At 37.0% G+C, this 13952-nt stretch overlaps 1 protein-coding gene across 1 annotated transcript in view; it reads right to left on the bottom strand.

Moving 5' to 3' along the window:
- The window catches only part of TDRD5 (tudor domain containing 5), a 100852-nt gene that overhangs the window by 30472 nt on the left and 56428 nt on the right, over positions 1 to 13952 (bottom strand). The window contains exons 11-13 of the mRNA XM_036120958.2: positions 8921 to 9121; positions 8262 to 8420; positions 6078 to 6239 (exon numbers count right to left, since the gene is read on the bottom strand). Coding sequence (XP_035976851.2) covers positions 6078 to 6239; positions 8262 to 8420; positions 8921 to 9121 — 522 coding nt within the window. The remainder of the gene's footprint in view (positions 1 to 6077; positions 6240 to 8261; positions 8421 to 8920; positions 9122 to 13952) is intronic.

Below are 13952 nucleotides of genomic sequence, written 5' to 3'. Positions count from 1 at the left end.
ACTATATCATAATCAAAGGGTCTATCCAACAAGAAGATCTAACAATTGTAAATATTTATGCACCTAACATGGGAGCAGCCAATTACTAACAAAATTAAAGAAACACATCGATAACAACACAGTAATAGTAGGGGACTTTAACACCCCCCTCACTGAAATGGACAGATAATCTAAGCAGAAGATCAACAAGGAAACAAGGCTTTTGAATGACACACTGGACCAGATGGACTTCACAGACATATTCAGAGAATTCTATCCTAAAGCAACAGAATACACATTCTTCTCGAGTGCACATGGAACATTCTCCAGAATGGAAAACATACTGGGTCACAAATCAGGTCTCAACCGGTACCAAAAGAGTGAAACAAATACTGCATATTTTCAGACCACAGTGCTTTGAAACTGGAACTCAATCACAAGAGGAAAGTTGGAAAGAACTCAAATACATGAGGCTAAAGAGCATCCTACTAAAGAATGAATGGGTCAACCAGGAAATTAATGAAGAATTAAAAAATTCACGGAAACAAATGAAAATGAAAACATAACTGTTCAAAACCTTTGGGATGCTGCAAAGGCGGTCCTAAGAGGGAAGTACATAGCAATACGAGCCTTTCTCAAGAAACAAGAAAGGTCTCCTCAAATACACAACCTAACCTTACACCTAAAGTAGCTGGAGAAAGAAGAGCAAATAAAGCTTAAACCCAGCAGGAGAAGAGAATTAATATAGAGCAGAAATCAATGAAATAGAAACCAAAAGAACAGAACAGATCAATGAAACTAGGAGCTGGTTCTGTGAAAGAATTAATAAGATCAATAAACCCCTCACCAGACTTACCAAAAAGAGAAATGACCCAAATTAATAAAATCATGAATGAAACAGGAGAGATCACAACCAACACCAAAGAAATACAAACAATTACAAGAACATATTATGAGCAACTATATGCCAACAAATTAGGCAATCTGTAAGAAATGGATGCATTCCTAGAAACCTATAAACTACCAAAACGGAACCAGGAAGAAATAGAAAACCTGAACAGGCCTATAATCAGCACGGAAATTGAAGCAGTAACCAAAAATCTACCAACAAAGAAGAGTCCAGGGCCGGATGGCTTCCCAGGGCAATTCTACCAAACATTTAAAGAAGAATAATGCCTATTCTTCTGAAACTATTCAAAAAAATAGAAATGGAAGGAAAACTTCCAAACTCATTCTACAAGGCCAGCATGACCTTGATTCCAAAACCAGACAAAGACCCCACTAAAAAGGAGAATTACAGACCAATATCCTTGATGAACATGGATGTAAAAATTCTCACCAAGATACTAGGCAGTAGGATCCAACAGTACATTAAAAGGATTATTCCACCACGACCAAGTGGGATTTATTCCTGGGCTGCAAGGGTGGTTCAAAATCCACATATCAATCAATGTGATACATCACATTAATAAAAGGTTAAGAATCAAAGGATAAGATCATGTCATCCTGTCAATAGATGCAGAAAAAGCACTTGACAAAATACAGCATTCTTTCCTGATTAAAAAAAACCTTCCAGAATGTAGGGATAGAAGGAACATACCTCAACATCATAAAGGCCATATACAAAACACCCACAGCTAATATCATCCTCAATGGGGAAAAACTGAGAGCTTTTCCCCTAAGGTCAGGAACATGACAGGGATGTTCACTCTCACCACTGTTGTTCAACATAGTACTGAAGTCCTAGCCTCAGCAATCAGACAACAAAAAGAAATAAAAGACATCCAAATTGGCAAGGAAGAAGTCAAACTTTCACTCTTCACAGATGACATGATACTCTAGAAAAATTGAAAGACTCCACCAAAAAATTGCTAGAACTAATACATGAATTCAGCAAATTCGCAGGATAGAAAATCAACATACAGAAATCTGTTGCATTTCCATACACCAATAATGAAGCAGCAGAAAGAAAAATCAAGGAATTGATCCCATTTACAACTGCACCAAATACTATAAGATACCTAGGAATAAAACTAACCAGAGAGGTAAAAGATCTGTACTCTGAAAACTACAGAACACTTATGAAAGAAACTGAAGATGACACAAAAAAAAATGGAAAAACATTCCATGCTCATGGATTGGAAGAACAAATACTGTTAAAATGTCTATGCTACCCAAAGCAGTCTGCACATTCAATGCAATCCTTATCAAAATAACACCAGTATTTTTTCACAGAGCTATAACAAAGAATTCTAAAATTTGTATGGAACCAGAAAAGACCCCAAATAGTCAAAGGAATGTTGAAAAAGAAAAGCAAAGCTGGAGGCATCACAATTCCAGACTTCAAGCTGGATTATAAAGCTATAATCAACAAGACAGTATGGTACTGGCATAAAAACAGACACATAGATCAATGGAATAGACTAAAGAACCCAGAAACGGACCCTCAAGTCTATGGTCAACTAATCTTCAACAAAGCAGAAAAGACTATCCAACGGAAAAAAGAGTCTCTTCAAACAAATGGTGTTTGGAAAACTGGACAGCAACATGCAGAAGAATGAAATTGGACTACTCTCTTACACCATACACAAAAAGAAATGCAAAATGGATGAAAGACCTAAATGTGAGACAGGAATCCATCAAAATCCTAGAGGAGAGCACAGGAAGAAACCTCTCTGACCTTGCCCATAGCAACTTCTTACTAGACACATCTCTAAAGGCAAGGGAAACAAAGGCAAAAATGAACTATTGGGACTTCATCAAGATGAAAAGCTTTTGCACAGCAAAGGAAACAATCAACAAAACAGAATGGGAGCAGATTGTTGCAAATGACTATCAGATAAAGGGCTAGTATCCAAAATCCATAAAGAACTTATCAAACTCAACACCTAAAAAATAAATAATCCAGTTAAGAAATGGACAGAAAACATGAACAGACATTTCTCCAAAGAAGACATTCAAATGGCCAACAGACACATGAAAAGATCAGGGAAATACATATAAAAACCACAATGAGATACCACCTCACACCTGTCAGAATGGCTAAAATTAATTCAAGAAACAAAAGATGTCGGTGAGGATGCAAAGAAAGGAGAACCCTCTTGCAATGTTGGTGGAAATGCAAACTGATGCAGCCACTCTGGAGAACAGTATGGAGGTTCCCCAAAAAGTTGAAAATAGAACTACCCTATGATCCAGCAATTGCACTGCTAGGTATTTATCCAAGGATAGAAACACTGTAATTTGAAAGGGCACATGCACCCCAATGTTTATAGCAGCACTATGAACAATAGCCAAATTATGGAAAGGGCCCAAATGTCCATTGACTCATGAATGGACAAAAAAGATGTGGTATATATAAATATACATGATGGAATATTACTCAGCCATCAAAAAGAATGAAATCTTGCCATCTGCGATGACATGGATGGAACTAGAGGGTACTGTGCTAAGTGAAATAAATCAGAGAAAGACAAATACCATATGATTTCACTCGTATGTGGAATTTAAGAAACAAAACAGATGAACATAGGTGAAGGGAAGGAAAAATAAGATAAAAACAGAGAGGGAGACAAACCGTAAGAGACTCTTAACTACAGAGAACAAAGTGAGTGTTGCTGGAGGGGAGGTGGGTGGGGGGATGGGCTAAATGGGTGATGAGCATTAAGGAGGGCATGTGATGTAATGAGCACTGGGTGTTACATGCAACTATGAATCACTGAACTCTACCTCTGAAACTAATAATATGCTATATGTTAATCAACTGAATTTAAATAAAGTCTTGGAAGAAAAATGAATATTAAAAACAAATTTGAGAAAGAAGAATAGAGTAGAAGGAATCATACTACCTGATTTTAAGAGGTATCATAAAGCTACCATAATCAAGACAGTGTGATATTGAAAAAACAGGTAGATCAATGGAGCACAATACAGAGTCTAGAAATAGACACACACAAATGTAGACAATTGATTTTTGGCAAGTTTGCAAAGGCTATTCAATGGAGAAAGCATCGTCTTTTCAAAAATGATGCTAAAACAACTGGACATCTATATGCAACAAAATTAACATTGACCTAAACCTCACATCTTATACTAAAATTAACTCAAGATGTCTTGACACTGAAAACATTGTACATAAAAAAAAAAAAACCTGATAAACTGGAATTTCTCAAAATTAAAACTTCTGTAGTATGAAAAACACTATTAAGAGAATGTAAGACATGCTACAAGTAGGAGAATACATTTGAAAATCACAAATCTGACAAAGCACTAGTATTCAGAATATTTAAAGCACTCTCAAAATCTACTAGCAAGAAAACAAACAACCCAACAAAAACATGGGCAAAAGACTTGGACATTTCTCAAAGAAGTATGTATATGGATGGCAAGTAAGCACACAAAAAGATGTTCAACAACAGTCATTAGGGAAATGCAAATTAAAATCACACTGTGACACCACTACATATCTATATGAATGGCTAAAAATGAACATCATTGATAATACCTAGTGCTGGCAAGATAAGAAACAACTAGAACAATTTGGCCTGCACTTACCACATTACTCCTGATTACATTTATACAGAAATCTGTACATGAATATTTATAGAGGCTCTATTCATAATTACTCAAAACTGGAGACAACCCAAGTATCCTTCAATGGGTGAGAATGGATATATATATTAAGGTACATCCATACAATAAACTACTACTCATCCATCAAAAGGAACAGACTATTGACATAGGCAACAATTTGGATGAATCCCAAAGGCATTATGCTGAATGAAAGAAGCTAGTCTCAAAAAATTATATACACGTTCTATGACTATTTATAGGACACTCCAGAAAAGGTAAATCTACAGTGATAGAAAACAAATCAACAGTTGCTAAGAGTTGAGGACATGGGAAGACTATGATTACAGAGTGGTAGCACCAGGGAGGTTTTTCAGGTGATGGAACCATCCTGCATCCTGATCACAATGATGGTTACACAAATCTATGCATGTTTTAAAGCTGCTAAGAACAATACACCAGAGGATCATAGGGGAAGGGAGGGAAAAATGAAACAAGACAAAACCAGAGAGGGAGACAAACCATAAGAGACTCTTAATCTCAGGAAACAAAATGAGGGTTGCTGGAGTGGAGGGGAGTGGGAGGGATGGGGTGGCTGGGTGATGGACACTGGGGAGGGTATGTGCTATGGTGAGTGCTGTGAACCGTGTAAGACTGATGAATCACAGACCTGTACCCCTGAAACAAATAATACATTATAAGTTAATAAAAAAAAAGAACAATACACCAGAAGAAAGTCAATTTTACTCTATGTTAATTTAAAAAGAAAGAAATACTAACACTAGAGAAAACAAAAGTCATTCAGGAAGGAAAAAGTTGCCGCAGCATACTACCTGTTGATAGCATTTATGGTTATAATGTAAATACTGAATGGTGATCTAATGGAAAGGGTGGTACAATGACATTAGTAAGATGGGGGACCGGGGACAAAAAGGATACATGTGTGTGTGGTGGGGCAAAGGGATGAAAGAGAAGTAAACCTTCCTCTTTCCCAGAGGGACGTAAAACTGAAAACTCAGGAAATAACAACATACACATGTTATATAGTGAAACACACAGAGGTAAATCCCAAAAGCAGCCCCTGAAAGAGATGAAAATGGTTGCCCTGTGAAATACAAAATGTAGAGGAAGGGGTTATGGGACACTCTAAGCTATATGTACATAAACATTAGGTTAAAATAAAAATAAAATACATCCTCCGAAAAAGCTGTCAATATTTTTCCTGTTGTGTTCTGATATTGTATCTCAGTACTAGTTTCTAATCACCACATAATTCTTGAAGACTGCCCGAAGCAACGAGATAGAAACTAACACATCAAAGCCAGATAATGCCTTTCATTTTTTGTGATCAAGGCTATGTTGCTTCAACTTTGGTGTTAGTGACTGCTGAAGAGAAAATGTAATCCATCTGTGAAAGATTCTCTGATGGCAGTAAAAGCAGAATTTAAAGAGCTATTTTATTCCCGTCCCCTTCACTTATGAATTAAGTATATGAATTAAATTTTTAAAAAACTCTTTCCTTCTCCTACCTCATTTTCTTCCTTCAGATCCTTTAGCTCTGGGATGGACCACTTTGGATCTTCTTCACAGTGCTTATCTTGGGTTTTCAAAGAATTGAATTCAGAATCCTTTAATGGCTCCTTTAATTCAGATTTAAGGTGAGTGAAAGCCTTTTCATCATTAATATCTTGCTAGTAGATATGAAAGAGAAATTATTTTATTTTCCATATTAATGCTGTTTCTAAAATCTGCATGCCTATACATTCTGGGAGGAATTTTTCACTATGGTTCATACGGATGCTACATTATTTTCTAACTTTATCCGTAACCCCACATCTTCCTATCCTGCTAAACTAGTTCAAGCCAACAAACATTTACTGAGCACACATTATGAAATGTGTACAGGGTAGCTCTGTGGATATAAAGATGAATGCAGGGGTCCCTGGGTGGCTCAGTAGTTAAGCAGCTGCCTTCGGCTCAGGTCATGATCCCAGGGTCCCAGGATCGAGCCCCGCATCATGCTCCCTGCTCCGCGGGAAGCCTGCTTCTCCCTCACCCACTCCCCCTGCTTGTGTTCCCTCTCTTGCTGTGTCTCTGTTAAATAAATAAATAAAATCTTTAAAAAAAAAAAAAAAAAGATGAATGCAGCATGTTGCAGCCCTAAAGGAACTCAAAATATAGCAGGAAGACACACAATCAGATAATCACTGTACAACCTTCAGTATAGAGCCATCACAGAGATATGACCAAAATACTGCTGGAGAGGAAGATGCCTTAAAAAGTTGCAATGAAGGAGGTAACACAAACTGCTGGATGCTTAAAAGAAGAGTAGGAATTACAGAGAACGGAGTATACAGAGGTAGGGAGTGGATGGGTAAGTGTGTATGTGTATGAAGCCCATGGGATACAGGCTGCGGTGGGATACAAGAATTTTAAGTCTTATCTCTTTTGCAGAAACGATGGCTTTGTTTCATTTTTGAGACTGAACTATGATTGAACACATAACACAGTGATGATAGGATATTCTAAAAATTGTAAAGGTTGTATTCAAATCACTATTTAAGAATCAGAAAATATAATTGTTCCAATCAAGTAATAATGATTAAGAAAAATTCAGGCTTCAGAAAGTGTTATGGGCCAAAGGAGCCTAATTAATTTTAACATAAACTAGAAATCTAACATCCTTATATTGTTTCAAACATGCAGCAGTAAGCATTCATACCTACTTTTCAGAACAGGTTAATCTCCCAGTGGTCAAACTGGCCTTCCCTTTTTATATAATAGTTAGCAAATACCTACTAAAAACGTAAGATCATCTCTACAATTTTATTTTACAAGTCAGATATATAAAACATATTTAAAACATATTTAAGCAAAATAAAATGTATTCAATGAAAATAAAAAGCCTTGCTGGGCCCAAAAATCACTTTGGCTCTCAACCGAACACATCCTATATTCTTAGCCCAGTACTTGTTGCATGAGGATAGAAGACTCAGAGGACATGTTTATTTATTTGTTCAAAAATCATTTAAGTCCTTACTTGGTGCTTCATTTTACTTCTATCTATGGCAGGGATACAAAAGTACCAACCTGGTAAAGGGATCGTAAAGATTAACTAGTACATCAGAGTGTTTAGAACAGTCCCTCCCATGTAGTGCAAGTTCAATAAATGTTGCTGTTATTTTTTTTTAATTTTTATTATTACCTCTGTTGGCTGGAATAATATGTAACAGTAAGAGTAGGAATAATAATATTGTTATTACTGTGAGTGGGAGTCACTGAAAGGCTTACAGAGAAAGTAAGAAATGAGAACACTGGAAGAATCTAGGTAAGCAGAGCGAAGACGAACAGCATTCGGGTTAGAGTAGGGGAAGTCACAACTGCACCAAGGCAGGAATGGAATTTGGTGTATGCGAGAAATCGTGCAGGAGAAAGCGTGACTGTAGCAAAGATTTAAACCAGCAAATAATGAGAGACAAGGTACTGTTACGATGGTTGCATAAAGTTCCCGAACTTTCCTAGGTTTGGAAAGCCTCAGTTTCCTCACCTATAAAATAAGGATAATCACGGCAACTGTATCACAGGCATTCTGTGAGGATTAAATAACATATTATGCTTATGGTGTTTTTCATAGTGTTTGGCATATAATAAGTACTCATTAAATGTTAACAATAATAAAAAGAATTATAATAATATTTACAAAAACCTCTCACCAGGGTAGATAATGCACTCTCCTTAGATTGTGGACTAATCTCTCGGTCTTCATTAAAATAGTGCTGCTGGGAAGGATAACCCAGTTCTGTCAGGACCACATCCTCTGGCCCTGCACTGGATTTGGTATATAAAGCTAAAGGGTTGAGTTCTCTGAAACCCTGGGATTAAAAAAAGAAGGAAGGGTTTAATTACTTAGAGAAAAAGTGAAAAAGTTAGCACTTCATAATTTTCAAATGTTGTAGGAATGTATTATCTTCTAAAATTTAAAATTTTAGAAAATTTAAAACATTTTCCATATTGACAATTTTTCCTAGTCACAAAAATATCAACATCAATATTAACAGTGATGCAGACATCACCATCAATATTTGCAAAACAAGAGTGTTGTCTTCTCTAAGAAGACCTCAAAGAACTGATTTGAGGTAAGACAGAATCTCAACTCAATTACTTAAAAGTATTCACACTCTCATCAGCCAAAGGTAGTTTTTTGTGGTCATTTGAAAATTAAGAGAGTGCTCTGCATTAAGAAGGCAGGCATCTCATAAATGTCTCTAAGATTAAAGAGTACATCAAATAACCTTCTCTATTAAATTATCTTACACCTTGAAGTGTTCAGAGTAAATAAAATATATTACAAAACACATCCAGACAGCTCCACCTTAGAAGGGACATTTTCTCGGCATACAATAGCATGGCCCTCCGTTCTCAAGACATGATGGAAATAGATGTCTTCATGTGAGGATGTATCACACAGAAAAATGTTAAGGATTCCGTCTACATATTCATCCACTACCCCCACTAATGGCTTCAAACCACACAACTTCTGGAACTGCAAAATAGCTCTGGACGTCCAATGTTCCTGAAATATAATCAAAACATGAGATTCAGATGATAAATTCAAACATGAATTACAGTAACCACATACAAAAATAAACTCCTGATGAACTAGAGATTTTCATAGAAAAATAAAACCATAAAAGTAGAGCGCTTGGGTGGCTCAGCTGGTTAAGCGACTGCCTTCGGCTCAGGTCATGATCCTGGAGTCCCGGGATCAAGTCCTGCATCGGGCTCCCTGCTCAGCGGGGAATCTGCTTCTCCCTCTGACCCTACGCCCTCTTGTTCTCTCTCTCTCTCTCTGTCTCTCTCTCAATAAAATTTTTTTAAAAATTAAAAAAAACATAAAAGTACTAGACTTATACACTGTAGGATATTTATGATTTGGGGATAAGTAAAGTCAGAATAAAGGAAAAATTATGAAAAATGTGATTATGGAAAAAACTTTATTATTTATGTGGTGAAAAACTTTCATTTTCAGAAATGACTAAGCTAAATTATTGGACTAATCCTTCTACAGAAACCACTAAAATTCTGGATAAAATATTTTTTAGGTATGTCCAAAAGCATCAAAGAACTGTCAAGAGAGTAACAAATTATCAGGAGAGAATTAAAGGGAAAGTGGGAAATATTTTGCCTTAAAAAGGAAAAGAGGGGCACCAGGATGGCTCAGTCGGTTAAGCGTCTGCCTTCGGCACAGGTCATGATCCCAGGGTCCTGGGATCAAGCCCCTTGGGCTTCCTGCTCAGCAGGGAGCCTGCTTCTCCCTCTGCCCCTGCCCCTGCTTGTGCTCGCTCTCTCTCTCTCTCTCAAATAAATAAAATCTTTAAAAAAAAAAAAAAAGGAAAAGAAATAAGCTAGCCTTCACATGGATTTGCAGTTCAATTTTCACATCACCGGACAGTACACAAATCCTCAAGTTGTTCATTTAAATTAATGTGGTTCCAGACTGGGAGTATTCCTAGGTACCTGGCAGAAGCGAATGCAAATCTCTCTAGAGGTAGGCAATCTTAGCCCATATTATTCAAACATTCTTACAAATAATTTTTCAAAGACAATGAATAGTATGTAGGCAAAGATAAAAGGCATACAAAGAAACAACTAATCACAAGTAAGAACAAGGAGAAACAACATAAACAAACCTTCAAAAACTTTCTAGACAATTATAAAGCAACTAAACTTACTACACTTAAAAACAAAAAAAGATTAATTTAAAAGCTTCTGCAGAGATCAGCAATCTATAAAAATTCATCTAGCAAAATTACAGAACAAAGAGAATTTTTAGAGAGTAAAAATATAATAACCAAAACTTAAAACCTAAAAGATTGATTCAGTAGCAGGTTAGACAGAATTAGAGAGTAAACCAGTAAAGTGGAAGATACCCAGAATGCAATATGGAAAGAGAGAAATATGTAAAATACAGAAAAATACAGAGTTTTAAAAATATGGAAAATAAATTGAGAAAGTTTAACATACTTTTAATTGTGGTCCCAGAAAAAGAGATGCAGAAACAGAGACAGAGGGAATATAAATATGAATAATGGGGGAAAAACAATAATAATTGAAGAGATAATGGCTGGGAATTTGCCGGATTTAATATAAAGTAACAAAGCACAGATAAAGGGAGTTCAATGAACCACAAAGTACGATAAATAAGAATAAATCCACACATAAACATACTAAAACTGAAGACACAAGCCACAAACAGGAAATGCTAGAAACAGCTACAGACAAAAAGGACACTGCCTTCAAAGGAACATCCATCAGACTGACAGCTGACTTCTCCAGTAAGGTAACGGAGACCAGAAGCCACTATAATAATATCTTCAGTGCACTAAACATATCACCTGCCAACCTAAAATTCTAGTGAATGTATCTTCCAAAAAATAAAGGCAAAATTATGTGTCCAGGTAAACATGAGTTTGGCTATCAGCAAACCCTCACAAAATGAAATCTTAAAGGATACGTTCAAATAAAAGGAAAATGTTCTCAAGGGGTTTGAGTGGCCAGAATGAAGAGCTAAGAAATTGAGAAATACATGACTAAACCTAAGTGAACATTATTTTATGTGGTCCATTTCTTGAGGGGTTTAAAACAATTATATAACAAAAATAGATCAGAAGAGGAGGTTAAAGAAGAAAGCATTCTAATGTCTTTGCATTGTTATTTACAACAAGTGTTGTATTTCCTAGAATAATCCCTAAAATAATAGAGTGTGTTAGTGGAATGATTAAAAAACTTCAAAATAACGCATGCAAGGTGACAAAAAGAATAAGTAAGCCAGTGATGTTTCACTAGGGCCACTGGGTTCTCCTAATGCCTGCAGAGTTTAGGAGTCATCTAAGGATTTGGGCAGATGGCAAGTCACTGATTTTGAAACACCAATTCTGTGGCTCCCTTCAAGTATTTCTCCCTTAACTCCTAGCTGTTCTGCCAGTCCCAAACAACGTCCTCTAACTCTTCAAGCCAGCAAGGCTATAGACAGGGGAGTGACCCCAGGATAGAAGCTGAAAATTTCCTGATCTTACCACCCTGCAGCTTGCCTCCCAAGGGTAGATTTCTGCTTTTCTGCCTGCTTTGGATTTTGCCTATGGGAGTATTAGTCCCACCATGCTACTCTATTGTTACTCTGCCATTACCAAATGCGTTAACTACTTTTGAAACCAGAAAAAAAGACAAAAAGTTGAGATTCATTCATTCAGTTGAAGACCTTTATTAAGCACATACAATGATGCAACCATTGATCTAGGCACTAGAGATACAGTGGTGAACAGACAATGCCCCTCATCTCAGAAGCTTACACTGTGTGTGTGAACAAATAATTACAATAATACCAGATAACAGTGTTATAAAGATAAATTGCAATGAATGACTGAAGTGGAAGTGTGTACTTTAAATTGGCTGGTCAAGGAAGACCTTCTTGGGAAATAACATTTGGGCTTAAATCTGAGTGACAAAAAGGGGCCAACCACGAGAATGCTTTGAACAAGCTACTCCAAGGAAGAGAGAGGGCAAAAGCCCTAAGGTCAGAAGCATTTCAGGAAGGAAATAAGAAAACAAAAAAAGATACAAAAATGGAAGCCACCTGGCTAATATGAGAATAATGAACATTGGCTCCAAGTGGGTCACAAATTTAGCCCTGAGCTTCCTCATGGAAGAAAAAAACCAAGGCTAAAATGCACCCTAAAAAACAATCCCAAATACTGACTTGCACAAAGACTAACTGCATACATTATTTATATACTCAAAAATCAGAACAGATTGAATGTCTAACAATAAGGGGATAGTTAATCAATCTATGATATACATTTAGCTAACAGATTACTATGAATCTATTAAAATTGAAAACAAGGTAACATAATTTATGCTGTAATAAGCTGAGTTAAGAATATAAAATAATATTACTCTTTTATGTAATCCTGAAAACCCTACAAAAACTCTGACCCCCAACATCCAGTAAACTAAACTGAAACACACATCAAAGTTCTAAATTGAATGTGTTTGAAAAGTACAATAATAGTAATTTTTTTTCTTTTTCTTCTGGACTGTGTTTTTCAGATAAATTTTTTTGAAGGAATAATCCGTGTAATATGCAAGCAACTGGTACGTTAAGAAAAATGTAGTATAATAAGTGTGTACGGCATATATAATTAAGAGTTCTGGGGCGCCTGAGTGGTTCAGTGGGTTAATCATCTGCCTTTGGCTCAGGTCATGATCCCAGGGTCCTGGGATCGAGTCCCACATCAGGCTCCCTGCTCAGCAGGGAGCCTGCTTCTTCCTCTCCCTCTGCCTGCCACTCCCCCTGTGCATGCTCTCTCTCTCTCAAATAAATCTTAAGAGTTCTGAGGGAAAAACACAAAGTTAGGTGCATGATATTCATAACTACATAAACAAATGTATCTATATGGATGGAAATGCCTCCTGCATGCAAGCTGGTGCAGCCACTCTGGAAAACCATATGGAGGTTCCTCAAAAAGCTGAAAATAGAGCTACCCTACGACCCAGCAATTGCATTACTGGGTATTTACCCCAAAGATACAAATGTAGTGATCTGAAGGGGCACCTGCACCCCAATGTTTATAGCAGCAATGTCCACAATAGCCAAACTATGGAAAGAGCCTAGATGTCCATCAACAGTGAATGGATAACAAAGTAGTGGTATACACATACACACACACACACACACACACACACACACACACACAGGAATATTATGCAGCCATCAAAAAATGAAATCTTGCCATTTGCAACGACGTGGATCAAACTAGAGGGTATTATACTAAGCGAAATAAGTCAATCAGAGAAAGACAAGTATCATATGATCTCACTGATATGAGGAATTGAGAAACAAGACAGAGGATCATAGGGGAAAGGAGGGAAAAATGAAACAAGACGAAACCAGAGAGGAAGACAAACCATAAGAGACTCTTAATCTCAGGAAACAAACTGAGGGTTGCTGGAGTGAGGGGGTGGGAGGGATAGGGTGGCTGGGTGATGGACACTGGGGAGGGTATGTGCTATGGTGAGTGCTGTGAATTGTGTAAGATTGATGAATCACAGACCTGTACCTCTGAAACAAATAACACAGTATATGTTAATAAAAAAAAAATGCCTCTTGCTTCATCCCACTCCAGTCATCTCACACAACTATGTTACTAGAGAATTCTTTAAAAACATATAACTGAGTATGGTGGTCCCCTAGGTACGTCCTTTAGTTGCTCCCCAGCATCTAAAGGACAAGGTCCGGACTCCTGAACACGGATACGGATCCCCATCCAGGGTCCTGTCTGTTTCTCTCACATCACTTCCATCCACCAACTCCAGCTCATCTGCTGCCATGTAAGCAAACTGAGCCA

This window comes from Halichoerus grypus, chromosome 7, assembly GCF_964656455.1.
Source record: "Halichoerus grypus chromosome 7, mHalGry1.hap1.1, whole genome shotgun sequence".
In the NCBI taxonomy this organism is placed as follows: Eukaryota; Metazoa; Chordata; class Mammalia; order Carnivora; family Phocidae; genus Halichoerus; species Halichoerus grypus.
The sequence above is the reverse complement of the archived record's forward strand: the minus strand, read 5'-3'. Positions and strand labels throughout refer to the sequence as shown.